The sequence below is a fragment of the Phragmites australis genome, chromosome 10 (genome assembly GCF_958298935.1).
Source record: "Phragmites australis chromosome 10, lpPhrAust1.1, whole genome shotgun sequence".
Lineage (NCBI taxonomy): Eukaryota > Viridiplantae > Streptophyta > Magnoliopsida > Poales > Poaceae > Phragmites > Phragmites australis.
In genome coordinates this window covers 34,264,972-34,291,920 of record NC_084930.1, presented here as the reverse complement: position 1 = coordinate 34,291,920, position 26,949 = coordinate 34,264,972, and the positions used below count along the sequence as shown (strand labels likewise).

The window sequence follows — 26,949 nt, the reverse complement described above, 5'->3', positions numbered from 1 at the left end:
CTTAGGAGGGAATCATTTCCCTTTCATGACTCCTTCCAGGTAACTCCATTTTACCTTGTTATAAGCCTTTTTAAAGTTAATTTTAACCAACAACCCTTGTTGTTTTGTTCTTCTGAGCTCATGAATCACTTCATGTAGAATCACCATACCCTATAGAATGTTCCTAACCTTGATAACCAACAACCCTTGTTGTTTGACTAGGACTAATCACCTCCTTGGCTATTGGGGTTAGTCTATTATTAAGCACCTTGTAAAACCTTTGTAATGCACATTGAGAAGATATATGGGTCTATACTGCTTGATTGTGTTAACCTCCTTGACCTTTGGTATCAAAGTTATAACCCCATAATTTAGCCTTTTCAAATCCAATTTGCTAGTATGGAGGTCACTGAACATGGCACAAATATCTTCCTTGACACAGCCCCAAAAAACCTTAAAGAAAGCGGAAGTGAAACCATTATGGCAAGGGGCAGAGTCTTATTTCATCTCTCTGAAGGCATTTCAATTTCTTTAGTAGAGAAGGGTTTGATCAAAGAGTCATTGGCCTCATCTGAAAGGATGTTCTGGTTGTCCCAGAAAGACTCCTCAAGACTGAATCCACCTTTAGAGTCATACCCAAACATGTGTTTGTAGAATTCATAAATGTGCTCCCTAATTTGGTCTTGAGAATTGATTTGGCCCCGATCAATCTCCATAGACAAGATCAGGTTCTTCCTCCTCCTCCCATTTGCTAACAGGTGGAAAAATCTTGTGTTGTTGTCACCCTCTCTCACCATGGTCTTACCACATTTTTGTTTCCAAAATATCTCCTCCATGGAGAGGATTCTCTCAAGGTTTTCTTCTAATTTATATCTAATCTGCCATTCAGCCGAGGACAAACCTTCAAAGTCTGCTTTCTCATCCAACACCTCAAGTTGGGCCAGCATATCAAGCTTGATCTTGTTCTTTTCACCAACCTGTTGCCTATGGCATCCTCTCATAAATTGTCTAGTGTCATATAGGCTGCCACGCCACAGGTTCATAAAGTAGCCATTAACAAGTCTTCTAGCTTTCTTCTCCAACCATCTTTCACACACCAGCTCTTTGAAGTTACCAGCCAGAAGCCATTGTCTTCCGAAAGTGAAATATTTGCACCTCTGAACCCTAACTCCCCTGAGTCCAAGCAAATCGGTGTATGGTCATAGCTGATTCTAGTCAGGCTCCATGCCTAGATTGGATAAGAGTTCAAGATGAGTTTATTGTGGATTTGTGATTCAGTTTCTATAGGCTACAGAGGCAATGCATTCTCCAGAAATAAACAGACAGGGTGCAATCACTGGGACAAGGAGTCAGCAGCAAAAGATCTGATCTCACAAGTGAAAAAGGTAATGCACATGTGTCGGAGGGTGAACTCCTCAAGCGAGGATCCGGAGGGACCCCTTCGAGATTCTGAGTCCATCTTGGATGCGTAGAAATGTGAACCGGTCGGGCCGGTGGACATGGGAGACGAGAGGGTTTATACAGGTTCCGGCCGCACTGAGCATAATACCCTACTCATGTGTGTGGTGTATTGTATTATAAGGGCTCTTGGAATGCCCTACACTGGATCTCCAACTCTCTAGAGCTGGTATGTATTACAAAGGTATTTCTGTCTATCTATCTGGAGCCCGGGTCTTCAAGTGCCGGACTCTCTGAGCTTGATGAACTTCCTTCTGGTCTTCAGCCTAGACCTCTGCAGCTTGTCTTCGATCTCTTTTCCTTCTTTTTCTCCGTCTCCTCTTCCTGATGAAGTGCTCCCCCTCTTATACAACCGGGGGAGGCTTGCGTGCCCAGCATGGGGCACAAGTTCCCGTAACCATAAATGGAGAGCAACTATCATGGTCTACAGTTCGACGTCACAGGGGTTGAAAACACACCCTCTGAGCTGTCCCGTCGGCCTTCACGTCCCAGCTTTAGCAGACGCAAGGGAGGGGGCCCGCCGGGCAGCCTCCGTGCCGCCCCGCACACCGCTCGGTCAGAGTGGGTCTGACACAGCATGGGGGCAGACGATAAGTCTCGTTGCATTAAATGTCCCCACGCCTCCCTACCAGGCAGTGGCAGGGTCTGACGATAGGTGCGGGGGGAGTGGTCGGAAGTGACAGGCCATGCCCCTGTTGAGGGCAGCATCGAGCCTCCCACCGATTGACACCTCACCGCTGAGCCCTTGTGGGGTCCAGCTGTAAGGGACTTCTAACGTCGTCGGGGGACTGCGGGTGCCTGGGGGTCACGCCCGAGCACCCTCTTCCCGGAACTGTTTATCTTGGGTCTTCGGGGAACTATGGGTGCCCGGGGGTCACGCCCCGAGCACCCCCTCCCGGTACTGTTCATCTTGGGTCGTCGGGGAACTCGGGTGCTCGGAGGCCACAGTTCATGGCCCCGAGCACCCTCTCCCGGTACTGTTGGCTTCGTGTTCTCGGGAAGCTCGGGTACCCAGGGGCCACGTGTCCGTGGCCCCGAGCACGCCGCCGCTCGGAACTATCCTCCTCAGGTCCTCGGGGAGCTCGGGTACCTGGGGGCCATGTGTCCGTGGCCCCGAGCATACCGCCGCCCGGAACTATCTTCCTTAGGTCCTCGGGGAACTCGGGTGCTCGGGGGACCACTGTTCATGGCCCCGACCACCCTCTCCCGGTACTGTTCACTTCGTGTACTCGGGGTCCACTGATCCTGGCCCCGAGCACTCCTCTCGGTACTGTTCATATCGGGTCTTCGGGGAACTCCGAGCACTCGGGGGCTACTGATCCTGGCCCTGAGCACTCCTTCCCGGTACTAGTTCTTGGCTCCTCGGGGAACTCAGGTACTCGAGGACTACTGTGCATGACCCCGAGCACCCTCTCCCAGAACTTGTCTTTCTTGAGCCCTCGGGGACCTCCCGGGGAGGCGACCCCTAAAGCATGACGTCACGTGGCACTGTTATTGTCCTGACCTCGGAGGTCGGGACCTCCCGATCCCATTTCACCGACAACATGGAAATTAGAACAACTAAAAATTACGCAAGCAATAATTATATAGACTGAAGCAGTAACCTGAGTAGGTCAATCCCTGTAATTTTTGTTAGTAAAATAAATGCACAGACAGTGAGAGCGACCTGGGTGCGTGTACATACAAATACTCATGGAGCCACCCGTCCTTCCATTAAGAAACATCCATCCAACCTAGAGAAGGTGAGAGAGAAGAGAAGAGAAATAGACCAAGGTAAAGCAAGCATCCCTTGGCCATCCTGTTCTTCTTCCCTTTCTGTTCGTCACAACTCCTGCAAAGTTCCATCACTTGTTTTGCACTTCGATTCTGCTCTTTGCTTCATCGATCTTCCAATTATTATTATTTTTTGCTTATTGGAAGTTTTTCTCTCTATTGCTATTGCTTCTTCTTGACTCTCGAGTGCCTTATGCAACTTCCTTCTCGCAAATTCAGCTGCACTGCGTAATTCACAAGAACATGAGATATCGGCGGACTTTTCTTCAGTTTTTCCCAAATTAAAATAGTTAGTGTTAGGCGTAGAAGAGAGAGATTACATCAACGAAGGTTACATCTCGTTCTTGTTCAGAGACTTTCTCGATGCCGATTAATTATAGGAGATGGTGTGCCATGGCCTGCAGGTAACCGGTTCTTGCCTGACACCTGTCTCGGTGGCCAATCATGGCCACCGTAGGGCAGCCTGGCGCCATGAGAAGGATCACCGTGCACTACAGCAACTCGCCTACCCGGAACACGGGAGATGCAAACCTTGAAGGCCTAGACGACGATCACCTCCCGTTCGTGCTTGGTGATGTTCTCCAAGATCAGGTATGCTGCTTCGTCATCGTTACAAGTAAACATGGTGTTTCTTTCATGCTTATATCTCGTGCTTTTTTTTTTCGAGAACGCGCAAAAGATTCGTGTATGTAGCTTGAGCTTCAGTACTAACTGAAAACCATTTTATAATCACAGGAGGACTTGTACCAATCGATCTTGGAAGAAGCACACAGAAACCAAAACCATATGAGAGGTGCCCCATCTGATCAAGCACAGCACTATCATGGGGAAAGCAGCACTGGCGCAGTAGCAACTGCTTCCAGAACTTCAGGCATGGATGAACAGATCGCCTCGGACTTCGCGTACGCTAAGCAGCTGCAGGAGATGGAGGACCTGACCATTGAAGGTGACGGTATGTACTGCTCATAATCCAACTAATTCAGCTGAGTTACATGATATTACAGTCACTGGGATGCTATGCTCTTCCCATCTCATAATAGTTGTATACTTGTATTTGTGTTCTTGATGGCTTAATAATTCAGATATAAGCTGCGTACCTTCTCCATCTGACACAGATGATGATCACGACCACAACGAAGAAGAGGTGATTGCTCAATTTGGTTCAACATGTATCTTTCTGAATTTATTATTCTCTCCAGGTACATGAAAAGATAAAGATCTGAATATTATGATGATTGGGGTTTGCAGGCTGACAGGCAGGATGGTAATGATGATCCTGACAACATGACTTATGAGGTTTGTGATATGTGAAATGCTTTGTTCTTTTTTTCCTTTTTCCTATGACACGTAAAGCTTGTGAACAAAATAGAACTATGCATATAGTGTGTATCTTTACACTTGGTTTGGAAAGGTTGCTGATTAGACCCAGTTTTTCTACCCTTAAGGGCATATGCCCCTACGTGCTGCACAGTTGGATCTGTACTGTACTAAGGATTCGTGCACCGCAGGAATATTACAAAAGAACCAGTCTGTCTCGTGCACTGCACAAATCTCAGTGCAGAGCCAACATGCATTGCATAGAGGGGGAGGGGGGGGGGGTCATATGCCACTTAAGGCTTTATTTGGAAACCCAATCCCAGTGGGTATCCTGGCCATTTCCCAGGGCGCTAGCCCCATAGGCGAGCTCCTTTGGGCTAGATTACCTTGCTGTTTGGATACCCGGCTAATCTGGGTTCCACGGCTCGATCCCATTCTTTTCCACGAGAGAAGCATCCATGCCTCGACAGATCAGGAATCTTCCCCTGTCGAGTCGCGACTACCTCCACCTATCTCTCAGCCTGATGCTCAACTGCCTCAGCCTCTATCGCCGCCGATGCGAGTGACCGTCTCCGCCTCCCTTCCTTATCGCGCCCGTAACAATCCACACGGCTCATGCCGCCGCCTCGTACCTAGCCACCCCGTCCTCGTCCTCAACCTCCTCGGTGTCCGAGCCCCTCTCCGGAGGCCATGACACTCCTGCACCGACGAGCAAGCCCGACCCGACAGCCCTGGGGCCGCCCAAGGTCGACCGCATCGACAAGCGCAAGCCGCAGCTGTCCCACCACGCTCCGACCACCTACATCAGTGCCAGCTTGGCCAACTTCCGCCGCATGGTGCAGGAGACCACCGTCTTTAGTGGCCCCATCCCTTCCGTATCGGAGTCTGTCTCCGTCACGGTGCCCAACTGGACAGCACTCCCCACGTGCGTGCTCGCGATGCTGGACACGTCCGCGTTCTTGCTCGACCGCTCCATGACAACGCCGGGGCCAGGGCCAGATGACAAGGGCTCAAGCGGAGGCGTGTCGGCCGCAATGGCCGTCGCTGCTGCGAAAGGGGAGGACGACTCGTCAGTGTTTCTGGAGCTAGAGGCGATGGTGTACGCGTCAGTGGGCGTGTCCGGCATCAACGTGATTTGATAGAAAGATTGCTCCTTTTGCTCACGAAATCATATAGAGACTATTGGAAATTGGTGGTAATGTTACTGAATTAGAATCTGAAATCGCAACTGGAATCCAGCATAGTGCTCGTTCTTTCTTTTTGTTCCAGGAATTTTATCCCTTCCGTCCCAAATAGTGGCAGGGAAGGAAGGGAATCGCCCCAAGAAAATGAAGTGCCCTCTAAATCCCCCTTAGGGATTTCCTACTCTGGATTTACCTTCCTTTGCTTCCAAACAAAGCCTAAGGGTAGAATTTCATTTGCCCTGATTTTCTTGCCCTTTTATGTTTTTTTTAAAATGTACAGTAGGGATTGTGTTAATATATTAAAACTAAGAAAAACAAAACCAAAAAAACGAAACGAAGTCCAGAGCAAACAACTGTACAGGAGGAAGCAGAAAACAAGAGGTAAGGGGAGCGAAACTATCCCAGAAGAGATGGCTAGGTTCATTGCATTGTTCATTCTATACAGTTGTAAAATGATAGTATTTCTAAAACAAGACTTCTGCGATTGAAACGAAGGCGCTGCTTGTTGAAAGATTTTTCCATTTCTTTGCTTCCATATCTCTCATGTTGCCATCATGAAAATCTCCATAAAGAAAGATAAGTGTGATTGATTCTTAGCTTCCTGGTCTCCCTTTTATGTTTGTGATGTAGCAAAGGCAAGAACTTGTGGAATCAGTGGGGATTGAGGGCAGAGGTTTATCTGATGACCTCATCTCCTATCTGCAATCATGGAAGTACAAATCATCGGGATTTTTCTCAAGGAAGACTAACCATGAAGAGTATGTCACCTTTTTCAGTCACATGTAGTGTAGTGAAAAAAAAAGATATTCCCTCCGTTTTAGAATACTTGTCACTTTTGACTAATAATAAATTTTAAAATATTTAGTGAAGTAAAGTGCAAACAACATCATTAGAATTGTCACATAAAGTACTTTAAACATGTTATACACTTATAATTATTTTCACATGCATTTGCTAAAAAATAGTAGTCAAAGTTACAATATGAAAATCAAAAGTGACAAGTATTTTGAAATGGAGGTAGTAACCAGTTTAAAGACCAGTATAAGTTTTAAGTATTTGAGGCATAAATATGAAATTCCTAGCGTATTAATGAAATTTCCATCATACTACTAATGATTCTTTTTCTACTCTTTTTCCGGTGTTCGGATGCAGTTGTCCTATATGCTTGAATACTTTCAAACACCGAGAAAGTCTCATAACATTGCCGTGCAAGCATAATTACCACGCAGTTTGTGTTACCAAATGGCTTAAGATCGACAAGGTAATCAATTGATGAAGCATGCTCTTGTACTATTTGTTCTGCCAAGCCATTACAGTTGCCTGGGCTTTTCTCTCTCACACTGTGAAAATGATCCAATCCTATCTTCATATAGCAAGCTGATCCTTTCTTTTAGGCACTTAATTTTATTTTCGGCTTTTCCAGATTATAAAAGCTTTTCTGACTATCTACAGTGGAATTCAGTATTTATTTATTTATTGTTGTGTGAAACAGACCTGCCCTATTTGCAAATATGAAGTTTTTGGACCGTCCTAGTATGCGACCAGAAGAACATCACCAAAGCTGACAGATGATGAGACGTCACAAGCTGGTTGTATCGTCTACTTGTCAGCGCTGAAGAAAAAAAAAAGAAGAAAAAAGACTTAAACCCCAAAAAAAATGAAAAAGAACAAAAAATATTGTAAAGCTAAATGCTTGGTCATGAATCCTAAAGGTGTTTTTCTTTTACCTTTGGCTTTTTGGAATATGGAAATGTACTTAAGCTTCACAATCTTATATATGTTAAGAGTTTTTTTTTTTATCTTGCCATGCCTCAGTGCATTTGCTGTACAACGCAAACTACCTTTTCGCAAAAAATACAGTTGTGACCTACCTGTATGGAGTAATCTACTTATGACGAAAATTGCAAAATCTCACGAGCTATCACGAGAGGATAGTTGCAGCACAATACAAGTTAAGACGTCGATCATCCAACTAACACTCGGCAGATAACAGGAGATTGTAACTGACACTATGAAGATGGAGTACATGGCAGAAAAAAAATGTTACGACAACGGACAATCGCAGCAAGTCATCCAACAGCATAATATGGAGAAGCTGATATGTTGCACTGCCCTGGAATTCGCAAGCCAAACTCAACTCACTATCTCACACATCTCAAGTAACATCAATGTACGATCATCAGAAGCTGTCCGGAATGGCAATACAAAAACTCCAAAAAAGAGAGAGGACATAAGACAAGAAACTACAATCTAGGGCAACTCATCACCACTAGAAACTACAATCTAGGGCAACTTTGCATCACCACTAGCTAGTTTCCACATTAGCAGCAGCCAAGCAGGCTGTTCTTGCTTAACGCTTCCTGCCAACTCTGGTAGTGAAACGTTTATGTACTCTCAGTTGTTCCACGAGAATGCATTACCGCCCTGCTCCCCCATGAACAGCCCACTTCCCATCAGTTCATTAGTGATGAGATTGTCGAGGTTGTCAATATCATGAAACGACTCGGACTTTGAAGTTGTGGCATTGCCTCCGGTTGCAGCAGCTGGGTTGCTGCTCACTGACTTGAAACTGTTACTTCTGCTGGGGGCGATGCCACCTGTGTTGTTGATCACATTGCTAGGCCCAGTACTGACTCGGTCTGCACCCTTTACCGCGCCGTTATTGTTATTGGTATGCTGTGTCTGCTCTCCAGCAGCAGCACTGTTTGTGATAGCAGCTCCTGATGCAAGACCACTGTTTCCAATAGGTGTACCTGGAGGTGGTTGCTGCCCAAAAGCGCGGTTGTTATTATTCTTAACTTCCTGCAGCAGCTGATTAATCACATGCTGCTGGTATTGTGGGCTCACACCCAAGCCCGAGAGATTGTTTTGCTGCGGCATTTGCTGCTGAAATGACGAGGGGTGTTGGAATTGCGCAAACTGCACTTGGTTAGGTCCACGGAAGGATGTGGATGCTTCCAGCTGTATGCCATTGTGCATTGCTGCAGGGCTTTTGAAGACACCCGATGCCTCCTGCTGAAGCCTCTGATTTGCACTGGAGCTTCTGAGTATATTCTGGTAACTGTTTAGTGCTGCGGCATTCTGTGGAATATTATTACCAACGGCCCCAACACCAGGAGTCCCATTCACATGGGCGCTTATTTCTTGTTTGACCCCCATGACTTGGATATTGCTCTGGTTATTGGGAAGGCCAGCAGCAGCCATGAGCTGTCTTGCCTCATGCATATTTTGTACTGAAAGCTTTGGTATAGTTTGTTTGCAATAATTATTCAGGCTCTCTGCAGATGAACACAGAAAATATCTGAACTACGCTGCAGGTAAATGGGGCAGGCGGGAAGTGCTATATGTTATTGAATTCTCTGGACAACAAGCTACTGTTTTTGCTATTGTTCATATTGTTTCTACTTGATTACTACTATATCTGATCCAAAATATAAGTCGTTTAGTTTTCCCTACTCTTCCCCAAATATAAGTCAATATACACTTTCAAAGAAATTTTCTTTGTTTACTGTTTTCCACTTGCTTAATTCCGTTAGTAATGAGACTCCTTTACCATGTCCTGTGACTAGCTAGGTAAATGTGCAATCAATCGTACCTTTAGGACCAAGATTGTTCTTGTGGCTGAACTCAATCAAGTCCTTCATGTGATTCACAACCTCTGATATCTGACAAGGACAGATAATCATCAGCGTGCTGAATGCATATGTATATATGTAACCATACGATGCACAGGCTAATAATTACATATAATCTCAGCAGTACTTTTGGATATCATTGAAGGAAAAAGTAGATAGCACAAGGGGAACTCTAGTTACCTGCAGGCAGCGAACATATCTTTTTGAAAGTCCATGTTCATTTAAGGTGTGATGCTCAAGATTTTTCGCTAGCTGTCGTGATGCAGTCACAAACCTAACAGACAGAAGGAAAATATGTCCTCACATATATTAGATAACCAGAGAATATTGCTTATGTACACTCAGATACAAGATGGATGTCATAGTACTGAAGGCATAATAGGCTCACTAACATGTTGCAAATAGTTTGCGCGTCGCCGTTTGATATCCCAGCTGGCCCACTTTCACTGGCAGCAGCTTGGTACTTCTGGGCAACTTGCAGCAGATTGTTTACCTGAAAAGATAGAAGCATGCGCAGAAGATAAGATATTATGGCCACCAATTTTTTTTGATATGCCATTCAAGAGAGATACTAAGGTAAAAGGAATATCCATTTTGGTAGTACATGAATATGGATGAAATTTAATCCGCTAGGGGTTTGTGCAGCTGTCTAAAACTCAGTACATAAATAAAAATAGAGAAGAAACCAAATGTCTCTGGGAGAAGCCAGGGAAAAGAAGAGGCATTTTTCACCCAATCATTGCAGATGCAACTAAGTTGGATTTATGCCACATCATATAAATTTTATCCTCTGAAGTCTAAGGTACTAGGTACCTAGCAATAGCCATATTACTATATATCCAGGCAAGAGGAAATCTATTATTCAGAATTTTGTAGCCAAAACAGGAACAGCATGACGTCTAAGAACTCCACCTGTGGTGCTAGGATCCTGCGAGTGATATAATCTTCATATCGCCGTGAACAGAACTCCCAGGACATTATCTGCATGATTCACAGGCAATCAGCGGATAAGAATGTTAGACAAATGCCCCTCGCTTGAATCATTTATATGTCCACAAATGATACAGCAAATATGGACATGCTATAAAAAGTTAGCTAATGACATGTGCAAACTACTACACCATCTAAGCAACATACCTTCAGTTCTGGTGTGAAAATGATTCTCAAATGCCCCTCGTGTGTAACATGTAGATGTTCATAAACACTTTTTTGAACAGCTTTTGTATGCTCCAGCAGGATTAATCCATTCGGCAACCGGAATTCATTTGGCATGTCAAGGTATAGGTATTCATCGATAACACCATGGTCAAATCTAATTTGACAGAGTCTAGGAAGTACTTCATAGGTAGCCTCTGTCAGATGGGTCAGGAACAAAGGACATGTAATTGAGTGAGCTCAATGAATGGCATTGAAAATAAATACAAGAAAATAAAAACAATCTTGTTTTACCATATTCTATGTGAGAAAGTACGCATCACTAGGATATCACTATGCTGTTCTAAATATTCTTTATTTGTGCTGATTCATGCATTTCAAATATATTCAACTGGTCCAAAGAGTAAAACTGACCAGACAACATATCTTCATATCATATTTCATCATTAATGCTTATGAACAAAGCAATATTGTGATTTGTGATACCACATACTTGCATCTTTGTTATAGTCTGAAATAGTAAGGTCTCTCGTAAAGCACAAGATGCCTTCCAGAAAATGTTGAGTTTGGCTAACATATGACAAATAGGAACTGAGAAAACTAAGAATTTGAACATGTGAAAGAAGCATCAGGAATATAGTGTGCCAGAGTTGTCAGAAATCAACAAACCATATCCTTTCCCTCCATGTGTATTGCAAATGTCACAGCGCCATGTATCCTGTAGCATGGAGAAAATAGGATTGCATGAAAAAAGTATCTGGCAGCCGTGTATCCATCTCATTTATATAATAAAAAAGTAAAAACAAGCAATAAGTTCCTCCAAATTGACTGTAAAATGCACAGAAGCCAAAGAATCAGCTTTAAGAAGATGCTAATCAATCTTATCATGAACATCATGCAGAAAGTGATGTTGGACCATGGAATCAAGATCAGTGTACGATTGCAAGTAAAATACAAGTGTTAACTGTTAACTAACCAGAGCTGAATGTGGAGTAGCAACTAAGGAATTCCCTCTCTTTTCATAAGAAGACACACACCACCTTTCTCTTGCCTGTGGTGCAAAATATTCCTCAACAAGCTTCTTCCAGTATGTAATGGGATTATTCTACAAGACAATGTTTGAGTAAATCGTCTTGACAAGAACACGAATCTCGTAATCTCATGGTCAGTTAATACTATGCAGAAACAAACCTCTGGGCGATGACGCTTGTGATATAAATACTGCATTAGCCTGCGAGAACAAAGCCCACTGTTGACAGGAGCCCTAACAGGACCACCTAGCTGCATTCCAGGCTGTGCTAGTGGTGGCCTAAGCTGAGGCTGCCGAGGGATGCCAACTTGAGATTGTTGTAACTGAGAAAATGGTTGCAACAACTGCTGCTGCTGTCGTTGCTGAATCTGAGCCAGATTACGCTGCTGGATCAAAGCTTGAAGCTGTGGGCTCTGTTGCCCATGGAAATGAAGAGAACTCTGACCATGGAGCAGCTTATGAATCAACTGATTTTGCACGTTATCATCTTGCCTAACATCAATTCTTGATTTCTTCTGAGCATGCAATGCGCCCCCAGCCTCAATCACAGGTTGTGATGTTACACTTGAAGACCTCCGCTTCTGCACCTGCTCTTGGGGTGGACTTTGCTGCATGATGGAGCTATCGATGACTGAAGAGCCAGAGATATTATTTGATGAAAATGAAATTGGTGAGGCAGGAACACGCATGAATGAATCAGCATTCATGCTAGTACTTGGCTGTAACTGGGCACCTCCGGAGAGTGATGAGTTGGCATCTGTCACCAAAGAGCTAACTCCAATGCTTGGACCAGAGGAATTTGTAGTGCTAAAAGGGGCACCACCATTCATGTCACTTTGAACAAGTCCAAGGTTGGAGCATGCACCCCCAGACATGGAGGTCCAGGGTTGAGTTCTGTTCATCACCTTGAAGAATCTCGCATAAAGGCCAGGCACATAAATTATTGATAAAGATCTTCAAATATATCAGCTAGAACCTGTAACAAGAGGGTACGTATTAGAAAGGATTATTTAAGCCGTGCCGAACAAATATGCAAGTGGCAAACAACAGTCATCGTATCTTTCTTTTTTTCTTTCTTGAAGCTATCAAAAGATATACCAACAGCCCAACAATCTCCCACTTCCGAAGTCACAGAAGCAGACAGTGATTTTTTTCAGTAAGAAATATTGAGGATCAAATGGCAGACACCACAACGTCATTGTTGATCAGATCTAGAACTGGAGAGAGGCGTTAACTTTTAACTATCAAAGAACACATTGCAATTGTCCGTCAAACCATTTCCCAGAAATACAGAAAACAGCAAAAGGAGAAGATACAAAATACCAGATGTGCAAACAGACCCAACAATGCGAAGGGCAAATAATGAATCAAAGTAGTTTTGCACTTAAGAAAGCACCTGCACAGCCAACTGACATCAGCAAGATGCGTAGTGCAATGTATTCATCTCAGCAAATGGTGAGCCTTGCAAAAGAAGGCTGGTTGTGACCATAGTTCTTAAGGCGGTAAGGCGAGGCATGGTAACCCACCCCGTTCCAAACGCCTAGGCGCTTGTAAGGCGAGGTGAGGCAAGGCGACACCATACCAACTAGAAACAGGAGAACAGCAGCAGAGGGGGGGGGGGGGACCCAGTCCACCAGCCAGCCCACCATACCCCTTTTCCCTTATCTACTTGCTCCGAACCCTCATCGCTTGATGCTCCCTGTATCGCTCTCAAGTGCTGCCGCTCACTCTTCGTCACTCTAGCAGCAGCGCCGCCACCGCCACCACCTTCAAATCAGCCGCCACAGCTGCCCAGAGGAAGTGTTGCCGGCCATCAGCACCGGAACCAGCAGGGACAGAGAGGCAGCGGATGCTGGCCTTGCCGACGGGTTCCCCTCCCACTTTTCCTCTCTTCCCTCCCTCCCTCTCTCTCACTGCTTTTTGGCACTGCCGGAGAGCCTTATCGCCTAGGCGACGCCTTAGGAACAGCAATAACAAGCACCACATCAAGTTCTGCAACAGCCTATCTTCTGCACGAGCTAAAGAATCAAACTTCCTGGCTGATAAACAAGGGAACTAACAAAGGATAACCAAGAGAACAAAACCCACCAAATATCTTTAGTAGATCAAACTGCAAGCAGGAAATAAAGGAACCTTGAGACAACTAGTTGGTACAACTTCAAGCATTTCAGCCCCCAAAATCCAGATACTTTGTCGTTCTTTAGTGGATCAAAGCTACTCTCTAACGCCAGAGTGGAGAACATCTCTCAATCAAATATACAGTGAATTTGTGTCAGAAAGTTTTAATTTTTAGCCTCCCCAAGACTACCTATACAAAATCAGTGTTCCATAAAGCGCAAGGGGCTTGGCAGCAGGGCACCTGTGAACCGCTTAGGCAGCCAACTTGGGAGACCTTGTGGCAGTGCGGGCGCATGACAGTCTGGGCCATGGACAATCTGTAGCCACCGCAGACAGAGGAAATGCAGTGCAACAAAGTCACAAAGAACTCAACAGAGGAGGAGGTGGCGCCAGCTCCAGGTCACATGAGGTAGGAGTAGGCAGCGGTGAAGTTTAGGAGGGGGATGAAGGTCTCAGAGAGGAGGCCAATAGAGTTGGTTAGCAAAGTTGCCGCCTCAGCGCCCCAGCCTGCCCATTTCCCCCAAATCACAGTAGCAGGGCGGGCGCTGCTGCCTACGCGGTCCGAACACTGCACAATATTAAGATTTTTTTTTCTATATTGACTTTCATCACCCTCCTCCATTAATCGGAGCTACTACATGGCTGTTAAGCTATAATCTTCTGCGCCAATCTTAGCAAACAAAAATATAAGCAGAAAAGCACTGCACTTAACAAGCTAGGAGAAACTCCACAGCTAAAAAATGGAGCTAAAAAAATGAATCACATGGAGAAGTAACTCTGCAAAATACGCAGAAACCAAGAACAAGGAGAGGGTAGAAATAGAAGCATAGAAAAATAAAAATCCCCCAATATCACTGCAACAACTAAAATCCTAGAGCACTTTTGCCTGGCAGGGACGGAAGGGGAGAACAACATAGCAGAGATACATACTATGAAACTAAGCAAACGGTGATGGCGCTGTCGGAGGAAGCAGGCATATAGATTGCTACCCGACCAAGTGAATCGCAACGAGAGAGAAAAGGGAGTATTTTGGTGTCTCTTAGAAGAGAATTTGGTGAAGGTTGAAGACTTACAAATTGGGAGTGGTCATGAGGACGAGATTGGCAAAGATAGAAATCCCTAAAACTCTGCTCTCCACGGGTGGATTAGAACCCTAACCAAACTCGCCTAAAACCGAATCGAGACAACGAGCAATAGACTCAACAGCACTAACAAGAGCCGAATTTTCGCCTCAAACCCCAAAATTCGGTCGCTGCATTGCAGGGATCGTCACCCATCTACCCCGAAAAATCCCCCCAAACAAAAATTCAACCAAAAATCCCCAAACAGAGAGGGCCGAAAAGAGGGTAGATTACTCAAACTTCCTAGCAATCAATCCATCGATCAATCGCGTGCGAAAAAAGTATTAAAAAAAGATCTCACCTTTGCTGTTGCTGCTACTCTGTGCTGCTGCTGCTATTATTTCTCTCCTCTTCCCCTCCTCCTCTTGTCCCGTTTGTGTGTTGGTGTGGACGAAGGCGTCGCCGCGAGCGACCGCTTAAATAGATTCGCGGCGGCCGCAGCGGGTGACCGGCTACAGCCAGCTGCGTGTGCCCTTGACCGGCCACCGCAGGGGTGCTACCGGCCGGTAGAGGGGAGGGGGTGGAATTTTTAGAATTTGGTCATTAAAAAAAATCTACATCGATTTACGAGAAACAATGTTAAAAATTGATTTTATTTTATGACACTATGATATTTAATGTCATGGTTAAATGTCATGGTTGAATTAGTATGACGTCGTAATAATTAATATTACAGTAGCTATCACGTATGATTTTTTAAATAAAAAAGAATATCAGTAGTATGGTGTCAAATATCACGGTGTCGTGCTATTTAATTATGGCGGCGCTAAATATCGTGACATCGTACAAAAAGATCTACTTTACAGATTATTTTTGCAGGAATTTATTGATAGAATATGTTTAAAAAAAATCAAAATGTAAAAATTCCACGGAGAGAAGGGGAGGTTCGTAGCTAGGCTCAGGCTGTGGGTGCGGAGCTACTCAAGCCGGTAGAGGAGAGACCCTCACTAGTGAGCAATGATCATTCCATATTTCTATAATTGATCTCTTTACACTGAGTGTTTCAATGGTTTATTTAGTTTTAATTCTAAAAATTTATAGAAATAGGTATTTTTGGTTTAGAAATTCATAGAATTAAAGTGGTTGGTACACTTAAGATATTTAGATGAGTTATCTTATTTTTATTTTAGATTCAAAATAGTACTTAAATTATTTTATTATAACCTACAATATTAAAAGCTGACGTAGAGCTGAATCTCTGTTTCCAAATTTATGATCAAAATAGTGTTTAGACCTCCTTTGCAAAGCAGAGCAAAGCAGGATTGTCAAAACATAGAAATAGAAAAAACAAATATTGGAGTTGTCTAGCTTCTTGAATTCTTTGGAATGGAAAAAACACGTAGTGCAGAATGGTATCTGAATGGACTGCATGAAAACCTAGGAATTTGATGAGCGATTACAACACAAAGGAAACTTTCCATAAGATTGAAGCTCATGTTAGATTTCTTCAAAAAATCCTATCAATCGAGGCATTCCATATAAATTTTATAGGATTCTACTATACCCAATTCTTTGCACTAAAGTGTCATATAAGAAAAAGATGATATAGTATTCAAATCCTACAAAATTCCTCCAAAAATCTTTCATTCTAAACAATCTCTAACTTTGCATTCAATGCCGAAATTTGGACCAAGGTGCTTGTCCCATTTGCGTCGCACGTCTAAATTTAACATAAACTTGAGCTTACATTGTATGAACATATGACAAACGATTTAACACCAGGACATCATAATCAAAACGAGTCTGATTTTGGAGGATCTCAATGAGTGTACACGAGTGGCGTGATGTGGGTGGAAATCGTTTCGTGGGCCCTCAGTGTAAGTGACCCATTCTGCTGGGCGGGGTGCCACCGTTAGTGAACAAAATGGAAGTGGCTTTTCCGAATAAAAATTGCTGCACACATCTCACATCTGCCAGTGGTTACTGACGGATGGGGTCATACAGCTTTTAGGCCCACTTGTATGTGACCTCTGATTAGTGAGTGGGTATAGAGATCGGTGTGCGCCATTTTCTTTTCTACTGTTCGTCAAGGAAGAGGTTTTCCAGTTTGCTCCGTGCACACAATCATCTGCACACAGCACGTTTGATTCTTCAATGCTTTAGAGCTTCCTTTTGCTTCTTGTAGAAGAAGTGGGGACCAAACAGGCTGTTTGAGTTTGACTAGTTTGCATTGATTTCTGCTAGGTTGCTGGGCTATTGTAAGGCTCCATTTAGTGATCATTGCTGCTTATTGTTAGGGACCAAGTAACCAAACATGTTTAATTGATCCAACGGATCGACTCGGCATGACCCCGCTAGGCACGGTACGGCCCACGTGTCGAAAGCTCGGTTCAAGACGTGACCCATGAGAGATCATGTCGTGTCGGGCGGTAGGGTGTGAAGGCGCGACGGGACAGGGTGTGCCCGAGTCGAGCCGAGCCATGCCGAGGCGTCGGTCCGGGCATGGCTCACCTAGCTCTCCGGCTATATCGTGTTTAAGTTGTGCCAACAATATCAGGTCACGTGTCGGTTTATTTGGATAGCTTTACAAGTAACATAAAGGATTTGGGGATTGAGGTAGTATGGAGAAGAACGAAATTAGTATAGGCAGACGCAAATAGAGCATTCTCTTTTTTTTCATTAAAAAGGCGCATACTCCTTTTTTTATTAAAAAGACGCATACTCCTTTTGAGTTGTCCAGCTAAGAGGTGGCTTGCGAAACCATCTCATCTCACCACCTCTGTAAATAGAGCATCCTCCTAGGTCGCCCCCCTGACTACTGGATAAGCGCTTGAAAGATCGTTGCATCTCCTCGATTTAACAGCCTCTTGTCCAGCACCACCTTAGGAATCTGCAACTCAGAGTTGTCAGTTGGGACAGAAGGAATTACGTGGAACACCAGGCGAATGAAACTTGTAGATGTTAACTCCAATTTGTAAACGACCTCGCTTTATCGGCTGAACAATTTTGAACTTCTCGTTGCATTTTGCTCGAACAATTATACGAAACACGAGTGATTGCCTTAGATGATTCACGATCCTAAAAAGGGGTAACTTTGGTTGTGGTTGTTGGCTAGCAACGCCGAAGAAAAAATGTTTGATACAGTATATTCAAAGACTGAGAGCCAACTGATCAGGTTTGTAATATTTCTCATTGAACAGGTATTTCCCCAGTATATCTTTTTATGGTGTGTTATTGGTTTAATTTTCAGTGTTCTGTTGGATGACATCTGAATTCTCCATTTCTCATTTTAGAGTTATAAACTATTTGATAGACTACTGAATTTACACTTGCTTTACATCCACTCGCAAGATTCAGAAGAATGTGATGTTTTATTCTGTAATTAGGCCGGGAGTGATAATAATGAAGCTGTTCCTTGGTGGGAGTGATAATTAGGCCGGGAGTGATAATAATGAATAGCGCTGCCGATACCATCTATTTCTTAGTGCGTAATCAATATCTGAATTTCATCTTAAATTTTTTGATTGATTAACATGGTGTAGGTCAAGAAAGAATGAGATGGCCCGTAGTACCTTTTCCAGTTGCCCATTGATAGTCAAGCCAAGGCACCCCCGATTTGCGTGTAAGTTTGCCGTTTGCTCGTGTAAAAGATACATCCTTCGCAACGAAGCATACGTGACGCGGATACTAGTCATTAGCTAATCATCCACGAGAAGCAAATCAGATTATTCTCGTGATATATGCAGACATCTCAACTACACTGACCATCTCAAAATTTAACACACAGTAATATATGCAGACATGAAGGGTCGAACGAATTCAGCTTCCGATAAAAATTATCCATGATTAATTCTCAACTGAATCGGAAGTTTACTGCAACCTTCACTTGGGTCGGAGTCCTAGGATCGACTCGAAGTTGTTTGCTCATCTCCTTCTTTATCGAGTCGCCATCAGGGTTCCATTTACCGACCGGAGCTCGAGCGGTAACCGAAAATGCGCGATAACCGCGGTTATCGGTCAAAAATTCAAAAAAAATCGGAGAAAATTCATTTGACAAATTTTAAATTTTTACGAAAAAAATCATGTTTTTGCCCTCTCGGTAACCGATCGGTTTGGGTCGGTTACCGAGCGATTTTCTCACATTTTTGATTCGGTCGGTTACCGAGCGGTTTGGGTCGGTAACCGCTCGGTTTTCTCGATTTATCGAGCGGTTTTATCGAATTTCAGCGCAATTCAACAAAAAACCTAAAAAAGGGTTCAATCTTGTAAAATCAATAACTAATTCATCCGAGCTTCAAATCAAATGAAACAAATTTTGTTGGCTTCCTTGTAACATGATCTACATGATAAAAGTATTTATACTCATAAAAAAGTTCAAAATTTTCTGTGAGAAATTTTATTTGTTAAACCAAGGTAAATGCATAGTTTACTCTTTGCTAATCCAAAAATCATGAAACTAATTTTGTTAGTCTTCTTACATGATCCTATATTTTTTAAAAATATATGAACTCATTAATTAGTTATTGTAACATGCATGATTGTGTAAATGTGTTGCGACTAGATTAATTCATAACTGACCCATCACACCTTAAAAATTAGTGAAACCACTTTCATTAGCTTATTTATATTATGATTTACGTAGAAAAAATAATAGTAGACATGAAAAAATTAATTACAGTGATGTTTCTTAACATATTCACTTTATGCTTGTGAACTTTGTAAAAATCATAGAGAATTTAATAAAACTCTAAATAAAGTGAAATCAATTTTAAAGATTCTCTTAAAATACGTTTTATACAAAAAAATATGTGTTTGCATGTTACACTTTTCCTTAACGTGAGTTAATAATTGAGCCGCACGCTTCAATTTTTTTTTTCATTTTTTTTCAAACTTTCTCCCTATAGAATATGATGCAAACGACATTAGTTTTGAAATTTTTTTTCACAGAAGTTCTTAGAATTATGTCTAGTTTTTTTTAAGATTTTTTTGAATGTTTTTGAATTTTTTTTAATTTTTCAAATTTTTTAATTCAAATTTCGGTTACCGAGCGGTTTTTGAAACCGGACCGGACCGGGAAGGTCGGTAACCGCGATTTTTGAGCGGTTACCGACGGTTTTTTGAACCCTGGTCGCCATAGTTGTTTGGCGATTTCTTTTTCGAACAAACTTAAGTAAATCAAATAAAGCTGGGCTCTAGTCTAAATGGAACTTCACGGCACTGAATATGTCGACCCATTGGTATATGATTTCTGATCATGTACAACTTCGACCAAAAAAAGGAAATTGCAGCTACCAAAATGCAAATCAGGACAGAAATAACACCACGATCGAATTGAATACATTAAGGCGTATATTAGTCGGAAATTTCTGAATCAGGTTCCTCGCCATCGCCAGTTCACACCCCTCGTCTTAGACAGATCGAAAGAATCGATTTTTCAGTACTAGTTGTTGCTTGCGACCAATGCGACAGCAATGTAGAGGCGATACACGCACACGTGCATATAATCGTCAGTCTCTTTTTGTTTTGTTTTTTAATTTCCTTTTCTTTTTCACCGTGCGTGCAGCATCAATGCGTGCATGCAGAAGGCGGTGCTGAGTGCTGGTCAACTGTGTTTGATCGATGGATCACCTCCCCTTCATGTCGGCGAGCTGCTGAAAGAGCTCGCCAGCGGCGGCGGTGGAAGTGTCGGGCACGGAGGTGGCGCCAGAGCTGCTCTCCGTTGAGACGGTGGCGACGGAGCCGTCGGCGGAGTCCTGCTGATCGCCGGCCTGCTCGGCGCCCTCGGGCGGGTTGGCATCCTGCATCTGGAGCGCGTACTCGAGGTTCCACAGCACGTCGCCCATGGAGATGCGGTCGCTGCCGAACTCGGCGAGGCACTTCTCGGCGGTCTCGGCGAACTTGTTGAGCGAGTCCTGATTCACGGTGCCGGCGAGCTTCGGGTCCATGATCTTCTCGATGAGGCCCTTGCGCTTCCACTGCATGCCCCACTCGGCGAGGCTCACCTGCTCGCGCGGCAGCTGCGGGTCGATGGGCGGCCGCGCGCACAGCGCCTCCAGCAGCACCACGCCGAATGAGTAGACGTCCGACTTGTCCGTCAGCTGCTGGCACCGGAAGTACTCCGGGTCCAGGTACCCGAAGCTGCCCTTCACGGCGGTGCTCACGTGCAGCTGGTTCATGCCGGGCCCGTCCTTGGACAGCCCGAAGTCGGAGACCTTGGCCACGAAGTTGTCGTCCAGCAGGATGTTGGTGGTCTTCACGTCGCGGTGGATGATGCCCTGCGCCGTGCCGGTGTGGAGGTAGTGCAGCCCGCGCGCGGCGCCGATGCAGATCTCCAGCCGCTGCTTCCACGACAGCGGCGGCACGTCCTTGCCGTAGATGTGGTCGCGGAACACCCCGTTGTGCATGTACTCGTACACCAGGATCATCTCCGAGTTCTCGTCGCAGTAGCCGATGAGGGACACCAGGTGCCGGTGCCGCAGCTTGGACAGCATCTGGATCTCCGTGTTGAACTCGTTGATGCCCTGCTCCGACTCCGCGCTCCCGCGCTTCACCGCCACCTTCGTGCCGTCGTCGATCTCGCCGACGTACACGTTGCCGAACCCGCCCACGCCGATGATGGCCTTCTCGTCGAAGTTCTGGGTCGCCGCCTGGATCTCCGCGAACGAGAAGAACCGCCCCAGCCCCATCGTCGACGAGAAGGTGTTGCCGCTCCTGTGGGACCCGTAACCGGAGCCCTTGCTGGTGGTGAACGACTGCCCCGTGTGGATCGGCAGCAGCCACGACGAGAAGCTGTTGCGTCGCTCCCAGTCCTGAGGCCGCTTGTACCACTTCACCACCATCGCGCCGAGGCCCGCGAACGCGCCGAACATCATGGCGAACCCGACGGCCGCCACGGCCTTGCGGCTGCCGGTTCCGTCGTCGGCCTTCTTGCCGTCCACGCCGAACTCGCCGTCCAGGCTGCCCACCGAGTTGCTCATCTTGAGCACCTCGATGCCGTTGAGCAGCGCGTCGACGCGGCCGGTGTCCTCACCCATGGGCCCGACTTGGATGCTGAGCTTGTCCGTGGCGACGGACGAGTTGACCACGAAGTCCTTGTAGTATGGCGCCGCGAGCTCGCCGGTGACCGTGGACAGGTCGAGGCCGGAGATGGCCTTGCGCCCGTTGATGAAGACGTTGAAGTAGAGGTCGTTCATGGACTTGCTGACGATGTCGGCGAAGAAGAGGCGGACGAAGTAGCCGAACGACGGGTCGACGTCGAGCTTCCACGACACGTTGAAGTTGGGGCTCCCGACGTCCGCGTCGGCCATCTTGGCGGCGCTTGCGTACACCAGCGTCGGCGCGACGAGCCTCGACGTCCCGTCGGGGTACTTGATGGCGCTCGACGGCACGGACACGTCCTTCACCGTTTCCTTGGCCTGCACGTACGGCGTGTCCACGTCCCACTGCCGGCCGAGCGTGTCGTTCGCGGGGCCGATGGCCGGGCCGCCCACGTTGAGCCGGTACACGACCTGGTACGCCGCCTCCGAGAGCCCGCCGGTCGGGCCCACCGGCGCGATCCCCAAGGCCGTGTCGGTGATGATCTCGTCTGGGGCGTTCACCACCTCGATGGCGTTGATGAAGGCGGCCGAGCCCTTGAGCGGTTGGAACTTGATGGCAAGGTGGTTCTCGGTGGCGTTGACGAGGAACTCCTTCATCACCGGCTTGGGCTCGGCGGTGAAGCTGTGGAGCAGGACGTTGACGTCCGTGGACACGCTGAAGGTCGCGGACGCGAGGTCGACGTCGCCGCCCTTGAGCGGGAAGAGGTAGAGCCGGATGAAGTGCCACCCTGGCACGGTGAGCGGGAAGCTGTAGACGGCCTCCTCCTTGAAGACCCGCGCGGTGAGGTACACCGGCGAGGGCATGTCGGCCTTGTCGTCGGCGACCCGGATGGCGTCCTTGGCCGAGAGCAAATGGTTGGACTGCGCGTCCGTCTTGTACGCCTTGCCATCGGTGGTGTTCACGGGCGCCGTCCCGCCGCAGTCGATGAGGAAGCTGTCCTTGGGGGTGAAGGTGGACGGCGTGGGCGGCGTCTGGGCGCCGCTGTCGGTGACTGGCCGCCCCTGCCCCGCCACGGCCGTCAGCGTCGCCAGCGCGGCCAGCAGCGCCAGCGGGAGCGTCCCGCGGCGCATCGTGGCTGTGTTACGCAACCAGCACTAGCACGTGCATGTAGCGACCACCACCCCGACGACGACGACGTGCAGCACCACCGGGTGGCCGGAACGCTGGCTGAGCTAGCACTCTGGTTCGATCCAGTTACAGGGAGGAATTATTTGCCGGGCCCTCTCACCCTCTCTCTCTCCCTGTTTGGTGGGGCCAATCGGAGGAGAGGGAGGGCCAGGGGTAGAAATGGCGGGTTATGGTGGCCGGCGGGCGGCGTGCCAAGTTTAAGCAAGCCGCGCTATGTTTGGAGTGGTGGGCAGAGGCCGCGGACCGGGTCAAACACCGAGCCGTGCGCTCCGCCGGCCGCACACGCTCTGCTGGCTAGCTGCAACGAGGACAGCGCTGGCTATTCTTGGACTTGGAATCATGAGAGATCTTTTATTTTCAATTTCCATCAAGTGATTTGCAACTTTGAAAATTATCTAGCATTATCACATTTCCAATGTAATTTGCCCTAAAAACACTCGTCGACAATCAGAGCTAACTCAAACTGTTCTAGAGCATCAACTCCAAAGGAGATGATGAGCATGAACTCGAGTGAAGTGCAGAGCCAACTCAAACGTAGAGCACCTTGATCAAATCGAATTAATGGCGAAGGAAGCGTTCGAGGCCGACCTTGGAGCCGGTGGCCTTAATGTCGGCTTGCACCTGCTCCCGGAACTCGCCGTAGGTGAAGGGCCTGTACCTGCTGCTGTAGCAGCTAATGACGGCGTTGTCTCGCGGGAAGGCGAAGTAGCAGAGCGAGAGCCTCTCCTTGGCCCGGCTCGCCGCCACCCTGTGCCGAACGCTCCGGTACACGTCGCCGCTCATCGCCTGCGCCATGTCGCCCAGGTTGACCACGAGCGTGTCGCCACCGCCGCCGGGGGACGCCGGCGCGACGTCGCGCCACGCTCCCTCGTGGAGCACCTGCAGGCCGCCGACGAGGTCCTGGTTGATGATGGAGAGGACAGAGCTGTCGGTGTGGGCCTCCATCCCGAGGTGGCCGGAGGAAGGGCAGGGCGGGTAGCGGTACACCCGCAGGGTGCCATCGTGCTCGGCGAGGTAGGACGCTGTCTGGTAGGCGTCGAGTCCCAGCGCGGCCGCGAGGGCGTCGAACAGCTTCCGCGCCACGCGCGCCATGTGATGGCCGTACTCGCTCGCGAGGTCCCCGAGCGCGGGAGCGGAGGAGGAGGGCCCGACAGCGATGGGCCGCGGCTGGCCCAAGGCGACGTGGTACCCTTCGACCCAGTTGACGTCCCTGACGCGGAGCGAGAGCGCCGGCGTGCCCCAGAAGTAGCCGGGCTGGGCCTGCTTGTCCTCGAACGGCGTGCGGCCCGTTAGGTCGCGTGCCAGCGCGAAGAGGCGCGCGGAGAGGCCCGCGGGGACGCCGTGGTTGGCGAGGCGGAAGACGCCCAGCCGCAGGCACGCCGCCTCCAGCGCCTCCCCCGGCGCCTCCAGGTCCACCGTAGGGAGCTCCAGCTCTCCTCCATGCGGCAGTTCCTGCTCCTCCCGCTGCTCGTGCTCGTGCTGTCCCTCCTCCTCGAGAAGAGGGAACGGCGGACACGACGGATCCGCCATGGGCGTCGTCGTCGCCGGTGATTCCTCCGCCATCTCCATCGATCCCCCGCTCTCTCTGCCTGGCTATCTCCTCTGGTCCCAGGCAAGCTGAAACTGAGCTGCACCTCAGGAGTCGCGAGGGGATCGATGGAGAGGAGAGGAAATACGGAAGCTCAGTTGAGTGAGGAGGATCTGATTCACGTCACCTGCTGGCTGATGATGCAGTCTCCCTCTCTCTCTTCTCGTGGACTAGTTGGTCATGGGCGAGTGAAGACAAGGATCATGTGCCCAACCTTCATATGATTCTCTCTATCAAGACGAGATACAAATCTTGAAAGAAAACGAGTGCAAATTTGGTGCCCAGATGGGTCGAATCACGATCAGGTCTGTCGGTGTAAAGAATAATACGTTTCTAATAGGATGGGGGTATACTGAACAGTGAATTTATAGGGTCTATATGAATAGTACTGATTTGGTGTGAGTTAGGCTCAAACCGGGTCTGGATGGGCTGAGCTTGGGTTTGGATGGGCTAGGCTGCACATTGCAGCCCACCTGGGGTCTTAGGCTGGCTAGTTAATGGGCTTGGAAGTTGGTTCGACCCATGAGGCGTGACCATTGGGTGGCTGGGTCGGCCAAGACAGCCAGCCAGCTACTAGGCCAAGCCTTGGCCTACTCGGCCAGGCCGAGCCACAGCCCGTTTGCCGATCCGCGTGAGCTGCCGAGGGGTGGGAGAAATGGTCGACGGTGAGGAATCTACGGTGACGCGCACTAGGGAGTTTGTCGGAGACGCATCCCCACCAGAGTTCTTTAATGGGAAGCTCACACCGGGGACCTAAGCACGATGGGGAACATGTCTAGGGCTTCCTCGACTGCGGCCGACGGTAAGAACAGCACCAGACGACGGCCGAAGGAGAGGGCAGCGGCGCGAGTAAAATGGGTAGCACCTCCCCTACATTGGGAGGTGCCAACCTGCAAAGAAACGGGGCCTGAGGCCCCTAGGCAACAGGGCACGAAGGTTGGCCATACACACGGAGGCACAAGGCACACCGACGATAAGATAAGCATGGCAGTGGAAGCAAAAGCACGGCTACCCGTGCGGCCACATGAAAGGAGGACACTTTAGCGGCGACATGCTACCTAGGAGGGGTGCTAGGGGACTGGGGTGCTCACCACGCTCAGGAACAGCGAGGAGCTGGAAGGCGTCCGACGGTGCGTTAATGCAGTGGTGGTGTAACAGCTTGGCTTCGGCGCGAGCGGCCTCTCGTCGGGCTCCAGGTGGACGGGTGGTAGCACAGAGATGGCGACAACCTCCTGGCGCTCCTTGGCAATACATGGTGGTAGGTCGGTGATGGTGGTTCGACGGTTTGTCTCAGTCATGATACCAACATGCCGATGCTCGCGAACACCCTCCCTGATGTTCTAACTTCTGCAACGACCTCTGACACACGCGGCATCATCACCAACAACCCAGGTCATGCCGTTGCTTCTTCATCCATCCTCGGCAATGTCGCCATTGGTGTCACCATCAACGACAACGATGTCATTGACCTCAACTCTAACTCTTGTGGTATTGTCGACCTCACCACCACTGCGGTGCTCCAATCCGAGCCTTGGTTTGGCATGACCATAATCACGCCGGCTGATGGAACTCCTTTTCCCATAGAACATGTCGCCGTCAAGCTGGTTATAATTCTGGAGAGGCCTTTCAGTCTAGACGCTACCTCCAAGGATGATGGCGAGCTTGGGATGATAGTCCACCACTGTTTAAAAACTCAAACTCACCCTAGTCATCATTAGATCAGTGCTAGCAGTGGAAATCACACCAATAATGCAGAATTTTTCATTGGCCGCACCCAACATACCTAGAAAACTCTTCACCAGACTAACTAATGTCCATAATCGGTGCTCATGCTACAACCCATATGTACTCCCACAAGGCTTCATGTGATAAAAACTCCTTGGATGCCATGGAACTTGAGTAGATAGTTGCAATAAGAGGATCAAGTGTTGCCCATTTAGATCATTCCAGAATGATGGCCAAGGCATCAACTACTTCTCTACTCCAATGCTTGTGATGTGGTCCTGAGATTGATACAGGAATATGCTAATGCTGAATTGTTCCACTTTAATCATTGCTAATATCTTGTGTCGATTTCCCCACTTCTGTCTTGCCTTTGCCCAAGGATGTCTGAACACTCTCAACTGCATTACAACAATATTTATACCTCTTGCAATAACATCATCAGGACACTTGCATTTGCTCAAAATTGTGTCCCATCGAACTGATGTTTTCACATCAAAATTGCATCATGTGAGCTAGATGCAAGAGTATATGCGGGCAACCAAATAACTGCTCCCTGCATCCTACGGGCTAGTCTGGACCTAATGCAGGTAACCAAATGCACCCTAATAGTGTTGTGCTACTACAATCATACAAATCCGTTTACAACTAGTGTGTGTCTGTATGTGTGTGTGAAAATATATGAAAATTAGTATGTGCTCCC

General features: G+C 47.5%; 4 protein-coding genes across 5 annotated transcripts; 1 reads left to right on the top strand and 3 right to left on the bottom strand.

The window, feature by feature from the left end:
• Positions 1 to 3,124: 3,124 nt before the first annotated feature.
• LOC133930962 (E3 ubiquitin ligase BIG BROTHER-related-like) lies at positions 3,125 to 7,510 on the top strand. Of its 2 annotated transcripts, none has more exons than XM_062377751.1 (8): positions 3,125 to 3,210; positions 3,615 to 3,801; positions 3,946 to 4,162; positions 4,326 to 4,354; positions 4,459 to 4,506; positions 6,342 to 6,469; positions 6,864 to 6,972; positions 7,204 to 7,510. In XM_062377751.1, exons 2-8 carry the CDS (start codon positions 3,655 to 3,657, stop codon positions 7,243 to 7,245), a joined length of 720 nt encoding a protein of 239 aa, XP_062233735.1. In that variant the 5' UTR covers positions 3,125 to 3,210; positions 3,615 to 3,654; the 3' UTR covers positions 7,246 to 7,510. The 2 variants fall into 2 exon arrangements, with proteins under 2 accessions (XP_062233735.1, XP_062233734.1); XM_062377750.1 differs by having other exon boundaries at positions 4,293 to 4,354.
• Positions 7,511 to 7,798: 288 nt separating this feature from the next.
• LOC133930961 (probable transcriptional regulator SLK2) lies at positions 7,799 to 15,198 on the bottom strand. The gene is made up of 10 exons (XM_062377749.1): positions 15,072 to 15,198; positions 11,693 to 12,507; positions 11,478 to 11,606; positions 11,171 to 11,219; positions 10,484 to 10,698; positions 10,259 to 10,327; positions 9,739 to 9,839; positions 9,527 to 9,620; positions 9,307 to 9,376; positions 7,799 to 8,989 (listed from the first exon to the last, which is right to left on the bottom strand). The coding sequence occupies exons 2-10, from the start codon at positions 12,431 to 12,433 to the stop codon at positions 8,106 to 8,108; spliced, it is 2,352 nt and encodes a 783-aa protein (XP_062233733.1). The 5' UTR covers positions 12,434 to 12,507; positions 15,072 to 15,198; the 3' UTR covers positions 7,799 to 8,105.
• A 4,827-nt stretch (positions 15,199 to 20,025) lies between these two features.
• On the bottom strand, positions 20,026 to 23,148 carry LOC133930959 (probable receptor-like protein kinase At2g21480). Its single transcript, XM_062377747.1, has one exon. It carries the CDS (start codon positions 22,876 to 22,878, stop codon positions 20,335 to 20,337), a length of 2,544 nt encoding a protein of 847 aa, XP_062233731.1. The 5' UTR covers positions 22,879 to 23,148; the 3' UTR covers positions 20,026 to 20,334.
• A 131-nt stretch (positions 23,149 to 23,279) lies between these two features.
• LOC133930960 (gibberellin 2-beta-dioxygenase 5-like) lies at positions 23,280 to 24,850 on the bottom strand. Its single transcript, XM_062377748.1, has one exon. The coding sequence runs from the start codon at positions 24,503 to 24,505 to the stop codon at positions 23,495 to 23,497; it is 1,011 nt and encodes a 336-aa protein (XP_062233732.1). The 5' UTR covers positions 24,506 to 24,850; the 3' UTR covers positions 23,280 to 23,494.
• Positions 24,851 to 26,949: the final 2,099 nt, after the last annotated feature.

What these genes read in the sequence shown, in the direction of transcription:
- LOC133930962 (XM_062377750.1), top strand. Translation starts at nt 3,655, where the DNA reads ATGGCCACCGTAGGGCAGCCTGGCGCCATGAGAAGGATCACCGTGCAC. An exon ending in GTGATGTTCTCCAAGATCAG is followed by an intron (nt 3,802 to 3,945) that starts GTATGCTGCTTC and finishes TTATAATCACAG; the next exon opens with GAGGACTTGTACCAATCGAT. An exon ending in AGGAAGACTAACCATGAAGA is followed by an intron (nt 6,470 to 6,863) that starts GTATGTCACCTT and finishes GTTCGGATGCAG; the next exon opens with TTGTCCTATATGCTTGAATA.
- LOC133930961 (XM_062377749.1), bottom strand. Translation starts at nt 12,433, where the DNA reads ATGAACAGAACTCAACCCTGGACCTCCATGTCTGGGGGTGCATGCTCC. An exon ending in TTTTCACACCAGAACTGAAG is followed by an intron (nt 10,328 to 10,483) that starts GTATGTTGCTTA and finishes TGAATCATGCAG; the next exon opens with ATAATGTCCTGGGAGTTCTG. An exon ending in GCAGGATCCTAGCACCACAG is followed by an intron (nt 9,840 to 10,258) that starts GTGGAGTTCTTA and finishes CTATCTTTTCAG; the next exon opens with GTAAACAATCTGCTGCAAGT.
- LOC133930960 (XM_062377748.1), bottom strand. Translation starts at nt 24,505, where the DNA reads ATGGAGATGGCGGAGGAATCACCGGCGACGACGACGCCCATGGCGGAT.
- LOC133930959 (XM_062377747.1), bottom strand. Translation starts at nt 22,878, where the DNA reads ATGCGCCGCGGGACGCTCCCGCTGGCGCTGCTGGCCGCGCTGGCGACG.